At 37.0% G+C, this 22,335-nt stretch overlaps 3 protein-coding genes across 7 annotated transcripts; 2 read left to right on the forward strand and 1 right to left on the reverse strand.

Moving 5' to 3' along the window:
- LOC109714084 lies at positions 1,520 to 5,362 on the forward strand. Of its 3 annotated transcripts, none has more exons than XM_020238507.1 (10): positions 1,520 to 1,716; positions 2,329 to 2,404; positions 2,673 to 2,735; positions 2,810 to 2,939; positions 3,036 to 3,270; positions 3,363 to 3,491; positions 3,603 to 3,652; positions 3,743 to 3,840; positions 3,917 to 4,204; positions 4,445 to 5,362. In XM_020238507.1, the coding sequence occupies exons 3-10, from the start codon at positions 2,688 to 2,690 to the stop codon at positions 4,934 to 4,936; spliced, it is 1,470 nt and encodes a 489-aa protein (XP_020094096.1). In that variant the 5' UTR covers positions 1,520 to 1,716; positions 2,329 to 2,404; positions 2,673 to 2,687; the 3' UTR covers positions 4,937 to 5,362. The 3 variants fall into 3 exon arrangements, with proteins under 3 accessions (XP_020094096.1, XP_020094095.1, XP_020094094.1); XM_020238506.1 differs by having other exon boundaries at positions 2,329 to 2,390; XM_020238505.1 differs by lacking the exon at positions 2,329 to 2,404.
- On the reverse strand, positions 5,905 to 7,450 carry LOC109714085 (PLAT domain-containing protein 3-like). Its single transcript, XM_020238508.1, has 2 exons — positions 7,319 to 7,450; positions 5,905 to 6,692 (listed from the first exon to the last, which is right to left on the reverse strand). The coding sequence occupies exons 1-2, from the start codon at positions 7,382 to 7,384 to the stop codon at positions 6,195 to 6,197; spliced, it is 564 nt and encodes a 187-aa protein (XP_020094097.1). The 5' UTR covers positions 7,385 to 7,450; the 3' UTR covers positions 5,905 to 6,194.
- On the forward strand, positions 8,963 to 14,690 carry LOC109714087. 3 transcript variants are annotated; one of them, XM_020238511.1, is made up of 5 exons: positions 8,963 to 10,553; positions 12,169 to 12,312; positions 12,481 to 12,597; positions 13,116 to 13,789; positions 14,176 to 14,690. In XM_020238511.1, exons 1-4 carry the CDS (start codon positions 9,066 to 9,068, stop codon positions 13,755 to 13,757), a joined length of 2,391 nt encoding a protein of 796 aa, XP_020094100.1. In that variant the 5' UTR covers positions 8,963 to 9,065; the 3' UTR covers positions 13,758 to 13,789; positions 14,176 to 14,690. The 3 variants fall into 3 exon arrangements, with proteins under 3 accessions (XP_020094100.1, XP_020094099.1, XP_020094098.1); XM_020238510.1 differs by having other exon boundaries at positions 14,227 to 14,690; XM_020238509.1 differs by lacking the exon at positions 14,176 to 14,690 and having other exon boundaries at positions 13,116 to 13,968.

Genomic DNA, 22,335 nt, shown 5'->3' on the forward strand with positions numbered 1-22,335 from the left:
AGATTTTCATTGATACCTCATATGTCTTAAGGAAAGAAAATTCTCTGCCATACATAATTTTTGTTTATATTGTCAAAAAAATAAATACATTTATCAAAAATCTAAAATATTTTATCTTATATTATATATGCATAAAAAGAGTAAAATAAAAATATGTATATATTTTTTTTAATTGTATGCGTTATGGATAAGTATTGAACGCGTGTCCAAGGTATGTGCATATTGGACACATGTTTGACACAGACACGTGAGGCTTATAGAAGTCTCCGTAATATATAGATACTATCGGTAGCATGGAGAACTTTGTGCTATTAAGTTTGTTTAGATAATGTAGCTTTCAAATCGACGATCGGCTGTATTAAACTTGATCTACACTATTAAAAGTTTTAGGATACTAAATTTCATAATTTTCGACATTATTTATCTATCAAACAAGTAATTTAAAAATAAACGGCTAAAAATAAAAATTTTATAACAAATGATGATAAATATTTTAATTTAAGATCAGAGATATTGATCATATTTTAAATAGTAAAGAAAATTTTCTATAAAAAATTAATTAGATTTGAATTATTTTACACCGTTAAATTCACAAATGCATCGCATCAGTTATTAAAATTATCAATTTTGAGACTTTTAATATTAGTCGAATAATGTTGAAAGAGATAAATTTAAATTTTAAATATTTTTAATAACGTAAATCATATTTAACGGAAAAGATTATGCCTATTTTCAAGTTACTTCAAGCGCCAAAATCAATGCGTGCTCCACAATCTTTAAAAATTGTGGTAGAAACCTAAACAAAAGAAATTGTTACACTAATAGCCCGAACAAAGCTAAAAATATAAATACTTCCTTCGTTTTTCAATGATGACATCTCTGAATCAAAGATCAACGTTGTAAAACATAATTTGCATCTCGTGGGCTTTTTAAACATCAAATTTTATAATTTTTTAAAATATTTATCTAGTGATGAAATAATCTCAAATTTATGCACTTTATCTACGCCGTCAAAGTTTGTTTTTTTAATAAAAAGATAGCACCTTATTTGTTTCATTCATTAGAAACATAAAAATAAAAAAGAAACTACGAAAAGATAAAAAGACCTCTATAAAAATTAAAAATTAAAAATTAAAAAAATTTAAAAAACCTAAGAAAAGTTGGCTTTTAGACGACAGAATATTCTCCTACTGGGTGGCCAATCTCGGATCTTAGCTATCATCATTAGAGGATCTGTGTAATTATTTCTAAAAATAGCACTATTCCTTAAATTTCAGATGATTTACTAACAGACTATCAAACTGAACCAAATAGGTTGCGATTCTTAAAATTAGTTTTATATATATATATATATATATATATATATATATATATATAGATAGAGAGAGAGAGAGAGAGAGAGGGGGCATGAATGTGTACTTTTAGTAATGGGCCGTTGAAGCGTTAAAGCCCACTATATGTTGTGGGCTCCAGGCCCAAAATGGAGAGAGAAAGGGAGAAAAGCGTGCAAAGCGCGTGATCGTTCCGACTCCGAACGCGCTGCGACATTTTAGCGCTTCACATTCTCCTCTTTCCCGAATCTCTTTGTTTTCTTCGGAGCCACGATTTTTGATCGTTCGAATCCCCCTACGAGATTTCGAATCTGGGGATTAGGGTTTCGGTATTCATCTCAAGGAAGAAGAGAATAGGCCGAATTAAGAAGAAATTTCTTTTCAGGTATTTGTTTCTGATGAATTTATTGTTTATTTTGATGTATTCGTGATTTCACTTTTTCTCTTTTTTTTGGGGGGCAATTTTTAGTTGTTTGATGTAGATTGGTTTGTAGATATTGTTGGTTCATATCGCGTTCTCGTCTCTGAAATTTATTTCCTGTGAATTTGTGATTATGCAATTGAATTCCGATGATATCCGTGTTGTGGAAAAGGAGATCTCGTGTTTTTTCCTTACAAATGGATGAGGTGATCGTTTCCTTTCTAATAGCTGAGTATATTTAGTGCCAAAATTGTTAGCTTATAAAATTAATCAATTTCGCCCAAAAAAAAAAGTGATTGTTACTTGCTAGAAGGACATTTGGTTGAGAATTCGATAATAGACTCCAAAAAAACAAAAAAACAGGTGGTCTATGCCAAATTAACCAATAAATTTTCCAAAAAAAGAGGTATGTTTATGGATATCTTGGTTAAAGATCGGGACCTGATCACGATCAAGTAATCAGGTCTCTGTGTTAAATTTTACACACAAATTCACAAATGTCTAAATTTAGGTTTGTTTTTATGTTTAATGTCGAAAGTACTGTTCGGTGACCTTTTGCAACTCCTAATTTTGCAGGGCAACATTTTACATCATGCTAAATATCCGAAGCAAAATATACAATTTTTCTCCTACTTTCAGTTAAGTCTCATAGGTACCACAAACAGTTCCTGAAGTTTTATGGATTTCCGTTTTGCGTGTTTCTCTCCTGCTATCCGCATTCCTTTCACAATATCGCATAAAAAGAATTTCGAACGAGTTCTTTGTATTTAGAATTATGGTAAAATGTTTTATGGTTGCAACTCTAAGTGCTAAAATGCGACTAAATATGATGGCAAATCTTCTCGGAACATTTTCTTATTTTAGTATTCAGTACATCTTATCATGGTGTTGATTATTGACGGTCATGTTTTTGTTGCTAGAATATCTGTGCCAACATGGAGGATTGGCCATCTAGACCAACACAGTCATCTAGCACTTTAGTGGTAAATGACAATCATTATTGTTTATGCATTTTATGTGAACTTGTTAATTTGTTTTATCTAGTTGATGATTGTAGGCTCGTGATGGCTCGTCAGATGATAGCCATAACTCCCAGCTCTTTCCCGCCATTCCGGCTTTAAGCGAAGCTGCTATTTATCTTTCACAGACGACTTCATATATTACGCAATGCTTCTCAGGCTTTCCAGGCGAGTTCATTTATACTAAACTGCAATCGGTTCAAATCCCCCGAGAAGGTTTCCTTAGTGTTGTCTAACTTGACGTTCGATTCTGTTGCTTTCTAGAGGACGGTGTACTTGATGAGGGCCAGGAATTAGTAACACTAACCGGGGGACAGGCTTCCGATAGTTCTTCGCCAGTGAATTGGTCTACAATACGTGATGAGTCGAATAACGCCAGCTCTGATCCATCTACACATGGTGATGAAGGAACAAGCTTTAGTGGAAGCTCTTCTTTGAGTAGAACTGAACCCATGTCATCCACTCGCTTTTTTCAAAATCGTACTTCACTATTTCAAGAGTATGGATTCTCAACTAGTTTTAAGTTGTCGAACGCCAGATATCTTTGTTTTTAGATTGTTTCAAAACGTTGCTACATTTCCCTATTTGCAGCCTGGTAAATCGGGCTCGAAAAACTGTCCGCGGCTCAGCAGATGACATAGGATGGCTACAAAGGGATCTGGGCATGCCTCCAGTTGAAGATGGAACAAAGCGATTTCTTGAATTGCTTGAGAGCGTAAGGTAGGCGAGCCTTTCTGTTCAAGTTATTGAACTAGCAATCTGGCTACATGTTCAGAAAATTGAGTGGCAGAACATCCTTATACAAGCATCACCATTTTTCTCCTTTAACAGGAAGAATGAGCACAAATTGCCCAATTCGATGGTCTATTTGTTGGTTCCCGGTAAGTGTGACAGAAAATATTTATTTATTTATTTATCTAGTTCATGAAATTTTGTCATCTTACTTTGTCCACGGACGTCCACATTTGCAGGTATGTTTAGCAATCACGGACCCCTTTACTTTGTTCGTACGAAAACGTACTTCTCAAAGATGGGTCTAACTTGCCATATAGCCAAAATTCATAGTGAGGTAGCAGTCTCCATTCACTCGTTAAATTTGATTATTCTACCATCCTTCAATCGCAATCTGAAATGCTATATTGCAGGCCTCGGTCGATAAAAATGCCAGGGAAATAAAAGAATATATAGAGGAAATTTACTGGGGATCTAAGAAACGTGTGTTATTGCTCGGACATAGCAAAGGGGGAGTCGATGCGGCAGCAGCCCTGTGTCTTTACTGGTCCGATCTCAAGGATAAGGTTGCTGGGTTGGTATTAGCACAGAGTCCGTACGGAGGCAGCCCAATTGCTTCCGATCTTTTGCGGGAAGGGCAGCTTGGGGACTATGTCGGACTACGGAAAATGCTCGAGATCTTAATATGTAAAATCATTAAGGTATTCTACATATGCTAAATTTGTTGTTGTTGTTTTTTTTTTTTCCTCTTGAACACGATATGAGAAAATCAGTGCTAGTGAAGCGCTTTCTTTGCCAACATTCAGCAATTTGTTTCCAGGTTAAAGCACAAATCTTGATACATTTTTAGGGGGATTGTTCTGCGTTTTAGCCAACGTTGGACATTTGGTATTTCGTTTACTATCTTGACTTTATTGTCTGCTTTTCCTTGTGCATTTCAGGGTGATTTGCAGTCTTTAGAAGACCTTACTTACGAGAAAAGAAAAGACTTCTTGCGGAAGCACCCGCTTCCTCAAGAACTCCCCATAGTCTCCTTCCACACTGAGGCCAGCATAAACCCTAGCGTCCTCGCCACCCTGTCTCACGTCGCACATGTGGAACTCCCAATTGCTGCCTCCCTCGTTGCCGACGGCCAACCAACCAGGCTCCCGGTGGTTATGCCGCTCGCTGCCGCGATGGCCGCGTGCGCGCAGCTCCTGCAAGTCAGGTACGGCGAGAGGAGCGACGGCCTCGTCACAAGGAAAGATGCGGAAGTGCCTGGGTCGGTAGTGGTCCGGCCGGCGAGAAAGCTCGACCATGCTTGGATGGTGTACTCGTCCATGAAGGACGAGCCCGGTGAGGCGGATACATCGCAGGTGTGCGAAGCGCTCCTCGCGTTGCTTGTCGAGGTTGCACAGAAGAGAGGGCACCGGATTGCCATGAAAGATGATTGAGAGACTGGTACTGCTTTGTGGTTGGTTACCTCTCTATCATTTGCTTAATATAATTTCCAAATTCTGTTGATGTGTTGTGTAGTTCTTTCACAAGAGGGAGCTATGTGCTCTCCCTCCCATGTTTTGTTTCACTAGATTGAGAAAGCACCGAAACACCATTAATGTTATTCCAGTGGCAGAAGCACTTTTTGCCTGACTCATTAGAGAAATAAAAGCACACCAAATGACGTTGATCATAGCAATGAAGATCCAAATAAAATCACTCGGAAGAGAGATAGAGAGGCATAACGAATGTGCGGTGTACTGCTGTCCTTTTAACACTGCTGGGCTCGGGTTCGGATTCGGATTCGGGACTAATCCAATTGAATATTAATTGATGTTTGTGTGCATAAATGCTTATCTATACATGTACAACTGTTATGGTGACTCCGTTTGTATGGATATAGAGACCCACACTGGGAACACGTGGGTTTGTGTACGTTGTGTTGGATATAATAAGAATATTAACTGTGGATGTGGATATATTCATTATTTGCTGCTAACAATAAATTATCTAGTAACTTCTAAACATCCAAGACAATGTTAAATTGTCTCAGAAAAGTTTAGAATATTTGTCACTGGAATAAGATTGTTATTATGGATATAAAATATTACGTCCTTTACGAATATCATGCGATCAACCAATCAAATAAAGGATATATAGCATGACGATCAAATAAAAATAAAAAAAGTGGCAGCGTTTATGAAACAAGAGTGGCAGTGGTTTCTTTCGAAGCAAAACAACCTATATTCGCCTTTTCTCTCTAAAAACTTCTTCTTCTTTTGAGAAAAAAAATATATAAACTTCTCAAGATGTTAAAAACTCTCATATTATTTTCTAGGTAGGACAAAATTGAATCACAAAGAATTGTAACAAATAAAATGAGAATAACCCACTTATTATTAGAGAACAAACACTGATGTGCTTTGTGTCTGGGTCGTGTCACTAATGCTTTGACTTGGTGCTGCAAATGCTTTTACTTCGAGTGCAAATCGAACCCGAATCCATTCACATTTCTTAATAAAACCGACGAGCATTACTTATTTATTTCATTTATTTCATTATAACAAAACCCCAAAATGACTCTTTGTCACACTGAACCAAATATTTTCAAACCACGGATTCAAACCAAGCATCACAAAGTCCCATCCACTTGTGTGAATGATAATAAGCACACAAGCCCCTCCACCTACACAACACACGTGCACACGTGACACTTTAAATGGACTCCGCATTTGGCCCATCCCCGATCACAACCCGGCCCATTACGTGTTGCTGGGCCTTGTGGGCCCTGGCCGGGCCCCCGCCGCATCCGTCGACGGTCGCGTACAGCTGGTACGGTGCAGCGTCGGCGGCCAACCACTGGCGCACGTAGAAAAGCGTCTGTGCGCACGGCGTGTGAGGTCCGGTCAACGTTACCTCGACGTACTCGCAGTACCACCCGTGGTGCGGGCCCCACCCGTCGGAGGTCAGGTTGAGGCGGCATAACGGGCCGAGCCCGCACGGCCCGCGCCCGCTGAAGACGTCTAAATTGGCCCGCTCGAAGTAGTCGTGGGCCGGGCCCATGAGCCCGCCCCACGCCACCAGGTCCGGGACCGACACTTCCCGGCCAGAGGCGTCGGCGAGGGTGAGGCCGACGGTGGCGTCGGTGCCCGATTTGATGACCGAGCCGGTGCGCACGTACACCGTGTACACGCACCGGTTATCGTCGTCATCCTAGGATAGGACAGGTGTTAGTTAGAAAGAAATTCATACGTGCATAGCTTCATATCGAATAATCAATAAAAATAAGATAAAAAATTAATATACTTAGGCTTGAACAAAACTGCTGAATAATAAATAACTATTCTAATAATTTGCTGAAGAAACAAAGATTTATCAAATTGGTCATTTCAGATACAGATACACCTCCTAGTTTATCTTACTGTGTGGTGCTTTAAAATTCGTGCACTGCATGAACGAGCGTAAAGAAAAGGTGGTGCATTTATGCGAATGCCAATATACGGTAGAGAAATTTTTATTCATCCCGGGCATTGGAAAAAAACTAAAAAAAAAGGAAATGTGATAGATATTTTTCGTTAAAGTGGTAAAATCAAAATGACATTTCTTGTTTATTTAATTATAAATCAAATCCTTCTTACACAAAGGAACAACACCTTAATTATAGGAAATTTTTTCAATCTAAAAATGCGAGAAAAATAAGGAAAACATAACAAACAAATAACAAAATAAATGAAATGGTACATAGCTCAAAACTACATATTGGTATATCAAAAGCAAAATAGTAATTAAAAAAGGGAAAATTAAAGGGAGAATGTTGAAGGGCCTATTAATAAACTTACACCATTGGTGAGAAAGGGGAGGAGGAGAGTGACGAGGAGGAGAAGCGAGGGGAAGTGGCGAGCCATTGTTAAATGTCTTTTTTCTTTTTTCCTTTTTTTTTTTTTGCCTTAATTTGTGCGATTTATTTGCTCTCTCAGATCACATGCATTTTAATATACTTGGGGGAAAGAGCGGGTCAATGAATTTTGCATGGATTCAGCAACACGTGTAGTGAAGAATTAGATAAACTACAACTATATATTGATAAAATTTATACGTGTATTATGGATCTGAGGTGAATCGAACTAAGAATTTTTTGGAACGGAAAAAGTTAAGATCCGTTTTTAATATTGACATTTTAGTCGGGTACGGTTTAGAATTAATATAATTTTTTTAATCTTTTCTTTCAATAGTTACATATATGCTAGATTGCAATATGTACAAATAGCTCTTACACTATAATTTTTTTTCTTAGCAAAAAAAAAAATTGATACAAAACAACCATGCGATGGTTTGTAACCCCTTATTAGAAAATTAAGCTCCCACAAGCTTCATAACAAAACAACCATGGCATCATGTTGTTTTTTCTTTTCCTTACAAAAATATTGAACATTAAAATTTCATCATATATTATATTTATCAACTTACTTAGTAATGTTATTATTTATCTTATCTCTATTAGGCGTGCGAACAAATGTGTTAAAATAATAATACCTACATAGTACATACTCGTGGAGGGTGCTTCTTCTCAATTATGCTTTTGCAATGATGGTAATTAATTGGTGCACGACGGAGACATCAATAATGTAAATGCATGAAAACACCCAACATATTGTTTGTTGCTAATTAATGCATCTAAATATTTGATACGTACTAAACTCTCCAAATGAGTCGCGATACAAATATTTAGATGCATTTACAAATATTTGTAAATGCATCTAAATATTTTTTTTTTTTACAAATATTTCGTAAAAAAACAAAAAAAAAATCATAATCTATTTTATTTTATTTTCTTTTATTGTATTTTTTTTGTGGAATCCGAGCCCTCGAAAATAATGAGCAAATGGAAATCAATGCTGAGTTAGAGACATTTTTCTATAGTGAAATTATTAGTATTTTGTAGCCGAAAAGCGGTGGATAGTAACCATCGAGAACAAATTATCATTATCAGATGTCGAACAAATTTAAATTTTTTTAATATTAGAGCAATGCTATATATATATATATATATATATATATATATAGTAAAATAATATATATTTTATATTTTTATTAGTCCAAAAATCAATATTTTATTTCTATCCTAGTGCGTGTATTTTCGTTTTTTTTTGGCTTACCTATTGCTCTCGAACGTGGACGAACCGCACGGTTCTCTCGTGAGTTGTATCCTCACTTGCTATTATTATTATTATTATTACTATCATAATTATAATAATTAATGAAGTGATTAGTGGTGATTCAAATTTGACTCGACCCAACCTGGTCCAATCCCGTCGGGTTCCGTGCCGCACAAGTCCGAACCAACTCGAATACGGGCCCGAATAGGAAAACGACGCCAAATTTCGCGGCCCAAAACGGCCCACCGGACCATCCACGTGTCAACCTCTCGCCCGCACCTGCGCATCGCTTACACTCCCTCTCCGCCGAAGCCCCACTCGACCCTCTCCCCGTTTAAAAACTACCCTTTTCCCTTCTCTTCCTTCCACTAGAAGCCACCCCCGCTTCTCCTCCTCCGCTCTTCGTCGTCCCCAAAACCCTAATCGCTCGATGAGCTCCTCCCCCTCCCTCGCCATGGACGCCCAGAACCGCGCCCACGACCTCGCCGCGTCCATCCTCTCCGCCGCGTCGCCTCCCCAGATCGCCGCCGCGCTCTCCGACGCCGCCGCGTTCCTCCGACGCCACGCCGCCGACCAGTCCCGCCCCTTCTTCTCCATCGCCTTCCCCTCCCTCCTGTGTCGCCTCTTCGGCTTCGACTCCCCTTCGTCGTCGTCCTCGTCCTCGTCCTCCTCCTCGTGGCTCGACCTCGCCGCCGCCGACCCCGAGCTCTCCTCGCGCCTCTTCGCCCTCCTCTCCCCCTCCGGGATCCTCCTCTCCTCCATCGCCGCCGCGGATCGGCACGACCTCGTCAAGTACGTGTTCCCCTCCGAGCGCCTCCCAGAGTGGATGCGCTTCGCGCTGCGGAGCCCCGCCGCGCCCTCCACGCTCGCCGAGCTCTCCCCTCTCTTCGCCGGGAGGGTTAAGGAGGACAGGATCCAGGACTCGTACCGGCTCCAGCTGAGCGTCTTCGAGTACTACATCTTCTGGTTCGCGTACTACCCCGTGTGCAAGGGCGATTCCGAGGGCTCCGTTTCCGGCGTCATTCATAAGAAGCGGCGGTTCCGGCTCGAGAACTGGACGTCGTCCCTCCCGGTGCTGTCGGCCACGGGGCGCCAACCGGGGCAGAAGCTGGAGTGCAGCTTGTATCTCCGATTGCTCTATGCGTATCTCCGCGCCTTCGTTCCCAAATCCGGAGTGGGCTCGTACCAGCCGTATCGCAGCTCACTCCTCCATTACTCGCCAAATGAGGAGGAGGACACTTTCTTCCAGGCCGAGTTCTTGGTGCACACTTTTGTGCACTTCTGGATGGTGGACAACGACTTCTCGCCGCTGCCCGTCCACGTTTGCCGCTCTTTCAATCTGAACTTTTCCTACAGATCGGTTTTGGGGGAGACCCCTCCAACTCCTGGCCTTGGGGATGTGCTCAATTTATTCGTGAAGTACCTCAACTGTGGCTCGAGTTCGGCAGCAGAAGGGAATGAGCAGATGGTGTATGCTAAAAGTCCCGTGTGGAGGAGTTCGGTGTTGGGGGATATTGTTCGGCCGCGACCTACTGTTGAGTGTAGTGTTGGTTCTTGGAATGCTGTAATTCAGAGGCCCCTGTATAGGTTCATATTGAGGACTTTCCTTTTCTGCCCGATGGGTGCTTCGATCAAGAATGCTACACAAGTTTTCTCTTTGTGGGTAACATATACGGAGCCGTGGAAGACTAGTGAAGAAGACCTTGTTGAGTATGAAAAACCGATGGCAGTTCAGAATCAAGAGAAAGGAGACGATGGTCGGGGCGCGCGACAAATGGAATCTGTATACACTCCTTCCCGGCAGAGTTATGTGTTATCTAATTATCTCTTCTATAGCTCAATGGTAGTGCATTTTCTTGGCTTTGCACATAAGTTTCTCCATACGAATGTGGAGTCAGTGATTCAGATGGTATTAAAGGTTAGTCTTCCGCATAGTTTCATATCTACAAATTCCTGTCAAAGACTTAACTGTTTGTTGAATTATGTTATTGTGACCATTTGTTGCTTTAATTTTACTAGCTGTTCTATTCCGCTTTTAATCATTCTCTCAAATAATATAGGTGAGAGAAAGTTAAATTAGATATTGTGAAGGCTAAGAGAATAGTTGTACATGTTTAAAGACTAGCCGCCATTGCTGTCATTACTATCTAGGTACTATTAACTAGTTGTCTGGGCAAAATCAGGTAAGAAATAGGTTTATGTAAAAATCTATCGCACTATTTTGTAGGTAGAGTTATTTTTTCTATTTCAATCTCAGTCAAAGCGGGATTCAAGGAGCGACGTCAAAGCGTATTTTACTTTATATGGAAGTTATTTCCCCATTGTATCAGACTAGTGTCAAGCCAGACACGAATTCTATTAACAGCTCAAGGCACAGGAATAGACCAGGTGAATGGTAAAGATGACTGTGACTTGTATGATCTTATGACCGTGGGTTTCCAACAATCCCTTGAACCCTTTATATAGAGAGTTGAACTTTTCTTGGCGATCTGGGTAGGATCGCATAAGATCATGCAGAATTGTGTAGAATCATATCATGCCAAAAATGTTATTGAGAAGGTATTTGATTTTACTCTTGTGATACACAACATTCAGATGTCCAAGATTGTCAGCATCTTAAACATATTTCAGTGGAAACATTGGGTTCTTATGTTACTTACATATTCATGTTCTTTTTTTTTTTCTTTGAGATTTACGAAATGATGTTCGATGATTGAAATGCTGACAACAGTCTTGGATGTATAATTATTTGCAGTGCCCTTTTTGGGTAGTTAGTAAACTATTGCTTTTTGGTACAAACTCAATACTAATTTCTGTCTGGATTAATAGGTTTATGTTCAGGAAATATGTTTCTTTGTACTGTATTTCAATGTTATATACTTTTTCTTTGTATGTATTACTGGCATAATGGCCAAAATGAACTAAAGCAGCCTGAATAGTCCTATTGGTTTGGTGTGCCTGCCAACTGGCACATTTAAAGATACTGTTGTTTGAAGATGTCCTGACTTTTGTGATCAATTAAAGCTTTGGGCCTAGTGGCAACTGGCAACAAGTCTTGCAAAAGTTGCTTGTGAAACTTTCACCCTGCTACTTGTCACTTAGATCATATAGCACTATTCTTCATCCTTTGGGTTTTTTCTACACTTGTTATGTGTGTTTTCCCTAAATAATAGCAGCTCTCAAAAATTTTGCATGCCAAATATGATGGAGGAGAATATATCTTTTTTGCTGCCTAGTTTCATCTACCTTCCCACCTTCCATGTTGCTAGTTAATTGTCAGATCATATGCTTAACGCACAATTCTGACTTCAGGATTCCACTACAGCATGCGCCCAGCAATGTGAGGAGACGAAGCGAGATATTTGACAAAACTGTTTAACTAGCAAATTGTGAGCAGTATGTTTGAATAACTTAGGTTATTAATTGATTGAGAAATCAATGCTATGCTAAATTTTGTGATTAATTAAGATTGATTGGATTGTACTGCAGTTTGTACTAAATATGCAACTATAACTCTTTCCTTTCCCTTGTAGGTGCTAAGCGTTTTGACTTCATCAAGGGAGCTGCTTGATCTCCTTCACAGAGTTGATGCTGCTTATCATTCTAAACCATCTGGGCCGTCTTATGCAGTTGATGATGCATATAAGTATGTACCGTCAATCCATGAACAGTTGCAGGTACTAAACATCTCTTTGGGATGAAAAATTTTCTTCTCATATGTATCTGTGGGTGGTACAAATTGTATGCTCTAAATTTTACAAATTCCTACCACTGAATGAAAGAATTCTTTTACCCCGATTTCCGTAGGAAAACTCCACTTTAACTAATGTGTCTCTGTTTGTTAGGACTGGGAGGATGGTCTGTGTGAAAGTGATGCGGATGGGTCTTTCTTACATGAGCGTTGCAACTTTGATTTGAGACTCTTCAGTGATGGCGAGGATGGGGCTCATAACTTACTTCAGGTATGTCTCTTCCAATCAAATCAGTATCAATGGCTGAAGGTCCACACCAGCACTGCTCTCAACTTATACTTTTGCTCTAGGTAATTGACTTCAATTTAAAGTTTCAGCTTAATGTGAACCACAAACAATTGAGTACAAACTAACCGACAAATTGTGAAAAAAAATGGCTGTTGTACGGACGTGCTGTTGCTGCTTATATTTTTACTAACTCTATAGTTTTGAGCATTGGTTCTGATGAGTTTGGTATTGAATTTCATGTTGGTGTTGATTCATGTTTACATTCGACCAGGCACCTAGTCTCATATGTATGCAAGCTCATCAATGTAACATGCATGCATATGCGCTTTATTCCATATCTCATACTTTTTTAATATTTGCCTCAACATTACTTATTACTAAACGAGATTTGCTGATGAGATTCTGTACCATTCTCAGCCGACTAATTTTGCTTACGGCTTTATGCGGTGATTCATGCAGAAGTCCTGAACTTTGTTAACTCTGATTGCTTTTATCCACAGCTGTTCTTGCTGCGTGCAGAGCATGAAGTCAAACTTTTCTCTGGTGATGTGTCGAGTAATCTCCGTGCCCTTGATTCAGTCAGGTCCCAGATGAAAATACTTTTCGGGGCCCATATCCAGAAGTCCCACTTCAGTTCTAAATCACTAGTCTCATCTCACGACCAACATCAGAGCCGTGGTGAGGTGTTCACACCTAAACACCCAGGGACCGGGAGACGCACATGGGCTGATGTAAAGTACAAAGGTGACTGGATGAAGAGGCCCATCTCCAACACTGAAGTGGCATGGCTTGCAAGGCTTTTGATCAGGTTATCAGATTGGTCGAATGAAATTCTCGGCCTTGACCGTTATGATGAGAGAGAATCCGAGAATACGGGGCCAACCTACGTAGAGGTTGGTCAAGATACTGTACGCACTGTTGATGGACCAAAAGAGGCCCTCGGCATGGTCGTGGGCCTTATTATCTCATGGGCCGTGTTGTTGGGCCATGCAGTGCTGAGGTACATGAGGGCGCACAAGATGAAGGTTAACCTGAGGGTGCTTGCATCAAAGAAATTCGTGATGGTTCTCGTATTGTACGTTGTCGTTTCGGTGTTGAAGAGGGCTGCTTTTGGTGCCTTCGCAATCTCCGGCATTATGTGATTTTGCTCGCTCGACCTCACATATTAAACTGGGTAAATCACTTCTTTACTGCTGTCAAAGTTTTACATAGGCTTCACATTTTAAACTGGATAAATCACTTTTTAACTGCTGTCGAAGTTTTGCATCTGTGTATAGCGACTAATTGTCTTTATTTCACATATCACATAATTCTTTTACTTATCACAGAGTCCTAATACATAAAATTTACCAAGTTCTTCTCCTTTTCTTTAGCTTGGGACTTTTTTTATTTGATTTTTGAGCTTAACAAATTAGTTATTTTCAAATCAAATGGCTCTTTCAAATAAGATATTGAAATATATATTCTTTTGTTCCTGATTACACCATTTATATGTTATTCAAGTGCAACTGTTCCTGATTATACCATTTATATGCTTTTGTTTTGTTAATGACCCATTAGGACAGTGATATAGTGCATGTACGAAGATAACTAGTTACTATAAACTTACAGTAGGGAACACCAGATTGCGACAAGTAGAAAAATGCCACCAGTTGATAGGCTTGATGTGAGGCACAGGATTCTTCTATAGAAGCCCTTCATTTGATTAATCGCATGCGATCATCTGCAAGGCCAAAAGGATTGTACCAGCACCTTTTGGAAGCGCGAAATTACCTAAACACATTAATTTAGCATTCACATCAAAGTTTGGTTGATTGTGTGACTCAGAGCCTTTCGTGGAGACTCCCTCTCTCCGAGAGAAATCATGTGGATACAAATCAAGTACCTAATACTTTTGTTCCCGGCATTTAAAGACATACCTGCTCTAGCACTAGTGTCCCCTGTTGTTCATCAATGTTATCTTGCAACAATAATTTGAGAGGTTGGTAAAGCGTGCTTTTCTTCTTGCTGTCCAATGTAACTCGGTGATTTGACATGTTAATAATCAAGTTTAGCTATAGTTTATTGTTCAAGTACCACTAGAACCATCTCTTTTATCTAATATAAGGAAAAAGAGTGTGTAGCATTATGCTTAAACTTTTGGAAACAAGAATTTCTTAAATGAGCTCTAACTAACAATTGCATTTGGTGGTCGTAACTAGTTGTGTTGAAGAGGATTAAGTAGTCCGCCATTGTTCTACCTACAACTTTTTATTGCACTATTGTGTAGTTGATATGTAGCTGTATATAACATTATTGTCATTTTGGTTTAGAACCAAACTCGTCCCTCTCCTCGGTATTTTGCTAAAACTATATAGTGGATTTGTATATATATACATATTACACAACGAGACAATTGTTGTCCCCTTCCAACTGTAGTGATCTAGGTGAGGAATTTCACACTGTCATGCTTGCACCACGTCATTAATAATAAATTAATTATATATTTTTTTTAAATAAAAATATAATAAAAATATTTTTTTATAATCATGATAGGATATATATTTTTAGAAGGAGATATTTGATTGATTTGTTACGTTACATCACCAATATATTCGTTGTATTTTAGAATTTTTCGATCCAGGTACGACGCATGGCAAAATGCCTGCATAAAAGTCACTGTCACATCTCGTATTGATGTGTAATGATGCTTAATCGCTCGTATTTGTAGTTTAAATCACCTTAAACCACCTTTTATTGGCTAGCATATCGAAGGCTGTTTTCCAATATTAGAACTATTTTTTTTTTTTTAGTTGCATGGTATTTATTAAAGCAGTTCTAAAACCAGTTCAGATTTTTATATCAAAAGTTACTTAATGTCATAACTAGTGAAGACATCCGTGTATTATGGCGGATCGATTATATAACAAATAAATTAAAAAAAGTTGAAGAAAGAAGAAACGATAGTAGTGTAAGAAAATTTTTTTTTTAAAAAAAAGCCAAAGAATTAAAAAAAGGGAAAACTTCAAAAACCCCCCCTGTGGTTTCGTGCATTCTCATTTTGCTACCCTGTGGTTTAAAACGTATCATTTTGCCCCCCTGTGGTTTCGTTTTTATCTTTTTGTTATCAATTTTATTATTTTTTTTTTAAAATCAGTGACAAAGTTAAAATTAAAGGATACTAAAGTGACTATTCGATAAATATAGATGGTTATCTGAAGTTTTTTGTATATAATTTAACGAAATATTAACGAAAAAGCTTCCGAAAAGATAAAAATGAAACCACATGGGGTAAATTGATACGTTTTAAACCACAGGGTAGCAAAGTGAGAATGCACGAAACCACAGGGGGGATTTTTGAAGTTTTTCCTTAAAAAAATAAAAGTAGAAAAGATCGAAGAAAAAGCAGACTCAGCTGCAGTAAAAATATAAGAATAAGAGTATAAGAACAATAAAAAAAAAATATATATTATAATAATAACAAATTATATTTATAACAGTAGTAAAAGTATAATAAAAATAAAAGAAACTAAAAAAGAAGAATTAGGAGCAACAGAAGTAAAAAAGTTAGTGAAGAAAAAAAAAAGAAATATTCTGTAGATCGGTTGTAAAAGGAAATGTTATGCACTATATTTCTGAAATCATATTATAAAATTTTAAATTATATAATTTTTTTATATTGATTAAATTATATATATATTAAATATAAATTTTTATCTTATAATATTAATATTTAAAAATAAATTGTACAACAAAAAATGAGTAAGAAAGATTTACCAAAGAGAATTACGTTGGAAAAAAAAAAGCCAATATAAGATAAAAAGGAGTTGAATTGGAAACAAAAAATAAATAAATAAAAATAAAAAACCCCAGTTCAAATCAATGTGGAACCTCCATGTGGATTTGAACTGGCCATTCGGCTCCACGCGGATTTGGAGCTCAAGTTCATATACGTATATAAACTTATAAAAAAAAAAAAATTGACTTCTTTTCTTGAAGATAGGTAGCATACGACCCACTTCGTTTATTTCATTTAGAATCGTCTATTTCATTTAGAAATAAACTTAGCTGGAAATATAAATCAACTAAAATTCAAACTTAGGTCTCGGGTACCAACCGTAAAGCCCTTTGCCACTTGCTCTAGGGATGGTCGGTAACATCTTTTTTGTTAGTTCATATACCTTGTACAGCTCACCTTGTACAGTTCATATACCTTGTACAGCTCATCTGATATTCCATGATATGACGATAAGATTATCTTTTGGTTATTTCTTATTAGATTGATCTTTTTGATATATTGTATCGAATCCTAATCCATGCCTCATGATTTTGGTTATTTCTTATTAGATTGATCTTTTAGATATATTGTATCGAATCCTAATCCATGCCTCATGATTAATCGCCGCGCCTGTGGTTCGCATTTAACATATATGGTGGACCAGGATGAGGCAAAAATTCCTTGTGACTTGGAGTGCTTAGCTTCAGATTAATTTTTTTTTCTTTCTTTTGTAATTCTTTTCTCTTAGGCTTCATTTGGATTGCGGGGAGATTGCGTTACGTGCGGTGAGAAAGTACGTTAGAAAAATACTATGTTTGTTTCCGTACCTAATATTACATTTCGCATATCGCGATGAGTCGGTTATAATATATTTTCTGCGGTCCCACCGGAGAATACAGAAGCATATCCCTATATACTTTTTCCTCAACCCCATTCTATCTAATAGCGTTAGATAGACCTCAATGCCAAACTAAGCCTTAATTGCTTCAAAAACAGTATAATACCATGTGACCGCAATTGAATCCAACTTTTAGTCGCCCTTTAATCACTTTTTTTCATTTTTCTGGTGCTTTTTCCTCTTTTTTATTTCACCTTCTCTCTTTTGTGAATTATTTCTCTTTCTCTCATTTTCGCTCCTCCTCTTTGTTTGTATTGTCTCATTTGATGACTCTCTCTCTCCTACCACCTGCACCCCCTATATTTTTCTGTAGTTTTCACTAAATACTCGATCAAAATCCTAGTTGTTAATTAAAATTTATTTATATTATTAGTTAGTCCCAGTGGTCACCGCATACGAGGAGGTGGTTTTCCATATAACAGTAGCATCATAGCCAATCAAATCTCTTATTGTGATAAATAATCATAATAATTTTTTTTTAAAAAAAAAATGAGATGAGTGAATCTCAGGGCAAATTTGATTTGCTAGAGACAGATATTAATATATACTATCATATTTTAAAAGTTTTCGTGCACATAGACTCATTTTTGGACTGCAAAAAAATTCTTATTTTACATATGTATTTATTAATTTTATCTGCGGCTGCTGCTACTGTTTAATGTTGCAACGGTCCCCAGCCGTCCAATAAAACCGTGTTCGGTTGCGTGGGTGTGCCGTTCTTTTCTTTCTATCGTCGAGATTTTTTTTTTTTTTTTTTTTTTGAGAGATAGATAGCACGTTACCCGTATATATATATATATATCTCGTCCCGACGACACGAGAGTCCTCGTGCCTCCGGAGGCACGAGGACTCGGCAAAAGCTACTAGCTCAAAAGCTTAGCTGCTAGCCGAGGCAATTTGAACTAGATGGTATAAATTTCGAAGATCTTTTATTAAAAACGCTAAAAAGCTATAGTAAATGGATCGTTAGCTTTCCTAAGTTTTAGTTGTTAAAAATTGCCGACTTTTATTTTTAGGATATTTTTCACCACTATATCGTGATTTTAAAAGCTAGTCTTTATATCTAGAACAACATCTATCATATTTCTTAAAAGATAGTTTTAAAGTAGACTAAACTTATGAAGATGTGGCAATTTGAACTTTTGCCGTCTATAGTTGGTAATTTTTAATACCTAAAACTTAAGAAAGCTAGTGATCCATTTACTATAGCTTTTTAGCGTTTTTAATAAAAGATCTTTGAAGTTTACGCGATCTAGTTCAGATTGCCTCGGCTAGCAACTAAGCTTTTAAGGTAGTAGCTTTTGCCGAGTCCTCGTGCCTCCGGAGGCACGAGGACTCTCGTGTCGTCGGGACGAGATATATATATATCTCACTCCGATGATACGATAGCCTTCATGCCTCGGAAGGCACGAAGGTCGAGCAAAAGCTACAACTCTGAAAGCTTAACAGCTAGCCGAGGCAATTTGAACTAGATCTCATAAACCTCATGGATCTTTTATTTAAAATAATAAAAAGCTATAGTAAACGGATCACTAGCTTACCCGAGTTTTAGTTGCCGACTTTTATTTTTAGAATGTTTTACATTATTATACTGTAATTTTAAAATTTAGTTTCTATAACTAGAACAAAATATATCATATTTTTTTAAAAATAGTTTTAAAGTGCACTAAACCTATAAAAATGTGGCAATTTGAACGTTTGCCAAGTGATGCCGGTAACTTTAAACAACTAAAACTCGGGTAAGCTAGCGATCTAAGTTTTCAGCGTTGTAGCTTTTACTCGACCTTCGTGTCTTCTGAGGCACGAAGGCTATCGTATCATCGTAGTGAGATATATATATATATATATCACACTAATCGCACGTTATCTCTACGGTGTGTTTTTCTCTAGCTATTAGAGCTGCTATGGTTGGTAGGGATCTCGTTCACCATTTCCCGAACTACCAACCATGGGCTCTGAGTTCAAGCTTAGGATTAACTAAGTATAAAAGTTGGTTCAAATAAAAATTTACTTTATTTGCTTCNTATATATATATATATAATATTAAATCTTAAAAAGAAAAGTTTATTTAAATTTAATATCTACGTACGAAGACTCCGATCAAGCAGTTAGATGCAAACAACTTTTCTTTTCCCCAATTTATTGATTGATTTATTTTTGTTTTCTTGCATATATGTAATGTACTTACGTAGAACAATGACGCTGAAAGGAGCGTTCCTGAGGGCATGTACGTACATTGTGGTATGTAGTAGGGTGGGTCGCCACAGAGAGTACGGTGCTTAAGTAAGCACCAATTATGGTGCTTTTAATTTTTTTACTCTGGGATACTAAATAATTGGTGCTTATAGATTTTTTGGCCATCCGATTAAAAAATATGTGGTTAGGATGACGTGAACCCCTTAGGGTTAAGTGAGCGTTTGGTTGAATAATATAATCTAACAGATGAAAATGATTAAAGGCGTAGATCTAATGATAAAAAATTTACAAGCATCAAGTACTTGGTATTTTTACAAGCACCATATATAGCTGGACTCTCTCTCTCTTTCTCTATCTCTCTCTATATATATGAGAAAATATAAGGAAAAACTTTAAATACCGCCCCTGTGGTTTCGCACTTTCTCACTTTAGTACCTTGTGGTTTAAAATGTATCAAGTTAATGCCATATGGTTTCGCACTTTCTCACTTTAGTACCATGTGGTTTAAACTGTATCAAGGTAGTACTCTGTGGTTTCATTTTTGTATCAAGTTAGTATCCTGTGGTTTCATTTTTCTCTTTTTATTATTCATTTCGGGGCATTTTTTCGTTAAATCAGTAACAAAATTAAAACTAAAGAGTACTAAAATGAATAATTGATAAACTTAGGTAAGGTATTTGAAGCTTTTTGTATATAATTTAATAAAATATTAAACCACATGGTACTAAAGTGAGAAAGTACGAAACCATATGGTACTCGATCACTTGATATACTTTAAACCATAGAGTACTAAAGTGAAAAAGTGCGAAACCACATGAGAGTATTTTGAAGTTTTTCCAAAATATAAGTTTATTTTAGTTTCAAAGTTCTTTTATAAGAGCTCTCTCTTGCCTCCTATCGTAGTGAAAATCATTTAAATCAAACTCATACGGTTTGAAAATTACGTAAATCACAATCGTAAGATTTTAAAATCTATTACTTCGGTATCAAATATTTCAAAAACTCAATGGTCAATAAACAAAAAAAGTTAGTATGTTAAAATGTATATAAATCTTTGAAATTTTGTAAACTATATTTACTAAATTATATTTTTTATCTTAATATTTTTATTATATATCGGGTACAGGCAATAATTTCTCCCATATCTCTCTCTCTCTCTCTCTCTCTCTCTGTGGGTCCAAGGGACAAATCATGTACAATTGTAGGGAAATATGCATCAAAAGCATACAGTATCTAACTATTGTGGGTAAAAGAGGCATATATGATGAGCTTCTTTCCAACGAAGAAAAAAGAAAAAACTGGAAAAGTAATCAATGATGATGGTCGTATTAGAGTGCACCATTCATTCTCCTCTCCTGAGAAAAATAAAAAAAAAAAGAAAAAAGTTCAACTTGTGTGGCTTTATTCTTTGCTTCTGTTTGGCCCTTGTCTAACTTTCTTTTTGATAGCCATTTAGGTCCAGGTCAAGCAAAAACAATTCATCTTTCCTTTTTTTTTTCTTTTTCTTTTTTGGTTTTTGTTATGTAGCCATATACACACTCACACTCACACACACACTTTAATACTTTATTAATAAACCACCTTGGTGTTGTACTCATATATAGATCACAATTACGTATGTGTACGGACAAAGAGTGAAAGAAGTTCAAGTGCATCCTTCGTAAAATATTACGAAGTGAAATTGGGAGCCCATCATTGTTGTGTTTATTTTGATCATATAATTGTGGGTAATAAATTGCTTTATTCTTCATTTTACATCCCAAAATATTCTGAAAAAAAAAAATATATTCGAGTCACGAAAATGAACACAAAAGATATATGTAGTGTTTAATTAATAGTTTAGGGTTTCGAAGAACCAATATTATCTCGCATAATATTAAAGGAGATTTTTAGTTTAGATTCCACTAGTCTTATAGTTTTCTTAAGTTCTTGGAGAATTTATGTCGTAAGTATATATATTTCACCAAATAGTTTGCTGGGAAGCAAATTCACCAACCATCTTTTAATATTCTTTTTTTTAAAAAAAAAACATGCTCTTCGCCTAAGAAAAAGATCTAGAGTGTACCTTTACTTTACTAGACACCAAACAACTAGTGAATTGCTTTTTTTTAGGGTAAATGAGACACACTATGACATATTCATGAGCAAAAAATTACAAATTAAAAATTAATTATATATACCTGGTCCCATTAAGTTTTCAATATCATTTATTTCCCAATTGGCCCCCATCATAAAATTCTACAAACACATCCACATCATCTACTCTCCGGGATTTCGATCTTTTGCTTTCATTTATCGTCTAGTCCTTGTTTCGCACTTGCATATTCAAACGAGACCATGCTTAATATATATTTGCGACAAGTAATTAACATAATCTTATTATTGCTTATTACCTACCTAACCTGTCCAAAATAGTTTTGGTCCATTAAATGTCGTGCTCGTTTTGTTGGAAAAAAGTAGTTCTCTTTCCAAATCTTTAGTCAAATATTTGTATAAACAATTTTGTTTGAAAACAACTTAGCCACTGTTTTTAGAAACGTTGATTAAGAACGAAACAAATAAAAACTATAGAGAATAAAGGATTAGATGGAGCCTGTGAGTCGAGGCGTGTGATTGCACTGTCCTAGAAGCAAGATTGCCCCTCCACGTACGAGGCGCCGGCAATCACTCCTAGCGATACAACGACCTTTGTCCACCCCGTCGGCATNACTTTGTTTATTATAGTATGTTGTCTAGTATACTTTTTATATTTTAGTGCTTACACTCCCTCAACAATGATTTTTTTTTTCTTTTTGGTTTTTTGACTGTGATCCTTTTATCTTTTGAATTTTTTTTTCTACGGCCGAGTGGTTATGGTCAAACAAAATTA

The sequence above is a fragment of the Ananas comosus genome, linkage group 8 (assembly GCF_001540865.1).
Source record: "Ananas comosus cultivar F153 linkage group 8, ASM154086v1, whole genome shotgun sequence".
Taxonomy (NCBI): domain Eukaryota; kingdom Viridiplantae; phylum Streptophyta; class Magnoliopsida; order Poales; family Bromeliaceae; genus Ananas; species Ananas comosus.

What these genes read in the sequence shown, in the direction of transcription:
- LOC109714085 (XM_020238508.1), bottom strand. Translation starts at nt 7,384, where the DNA reads ATGGCTCGCCACTTCCCCTCGCTTCTCCTCCTCGTCACTCTCCTCCTC. An exon ending in TCCCCTTTCTCACCAATGGT is followed by an intron (nt 6,693 to 7,318) that starts GTAAGTTTATTA and finishes GTCCTATCCTAG; the next exon opens with GATGACGACGATAACCGGTG.
- LOC109714087 (XM_020238511.1), top strand. Translation starts at nt 9,066, where the DNA reads ATGAGCTCCTCCCCCTCCCTCGCCATGGACGCCCAGAACCGCGCCCAC. An exon ending in CAATCCATGAACAGTTGCAG is followed by an intron (nt 12,313 to 12,480) that starts GTACTAAACATC and finishes TCTGTTTGTTAG; the next exon opens with GACTGGGAGGATGGTCTGTG. An exon ending in GGGCTCATAACTTACTTCAG is followed by an intron (nt 12,598 to 13,115) that starts GTATGTCTCTTC and finishes TTTTATCCACAG; the next exon opens with CTGTTCTTGCTGCGTGCAGA.
- LOC109714084 (XM_020238507.1), top strand. Translation starts at nt 2,688, where the DNA reads ATGGAGGATTGGCCATCTAGACCAACACAGTCATCTAGCACTTTAGTG. An exon ending in GAATTGCTTGAGAGCGTAAG is followed by an intron (nt 3,492 to 3,602) that starts GTAGGCGAGCCT and finishes CTCCTTTAACAG; the next exon opens with GAAGAATGAGCACAAATTGC. An exon ending in GGTCTATTTGTTGGTTCCCG is followed by an intron (nt 3,653 to 3,742) that starts GTAAGTGTGACA and finishes CCACATTTGCAG; the next exon opens with GTATGTTTAGCAATCACGGA.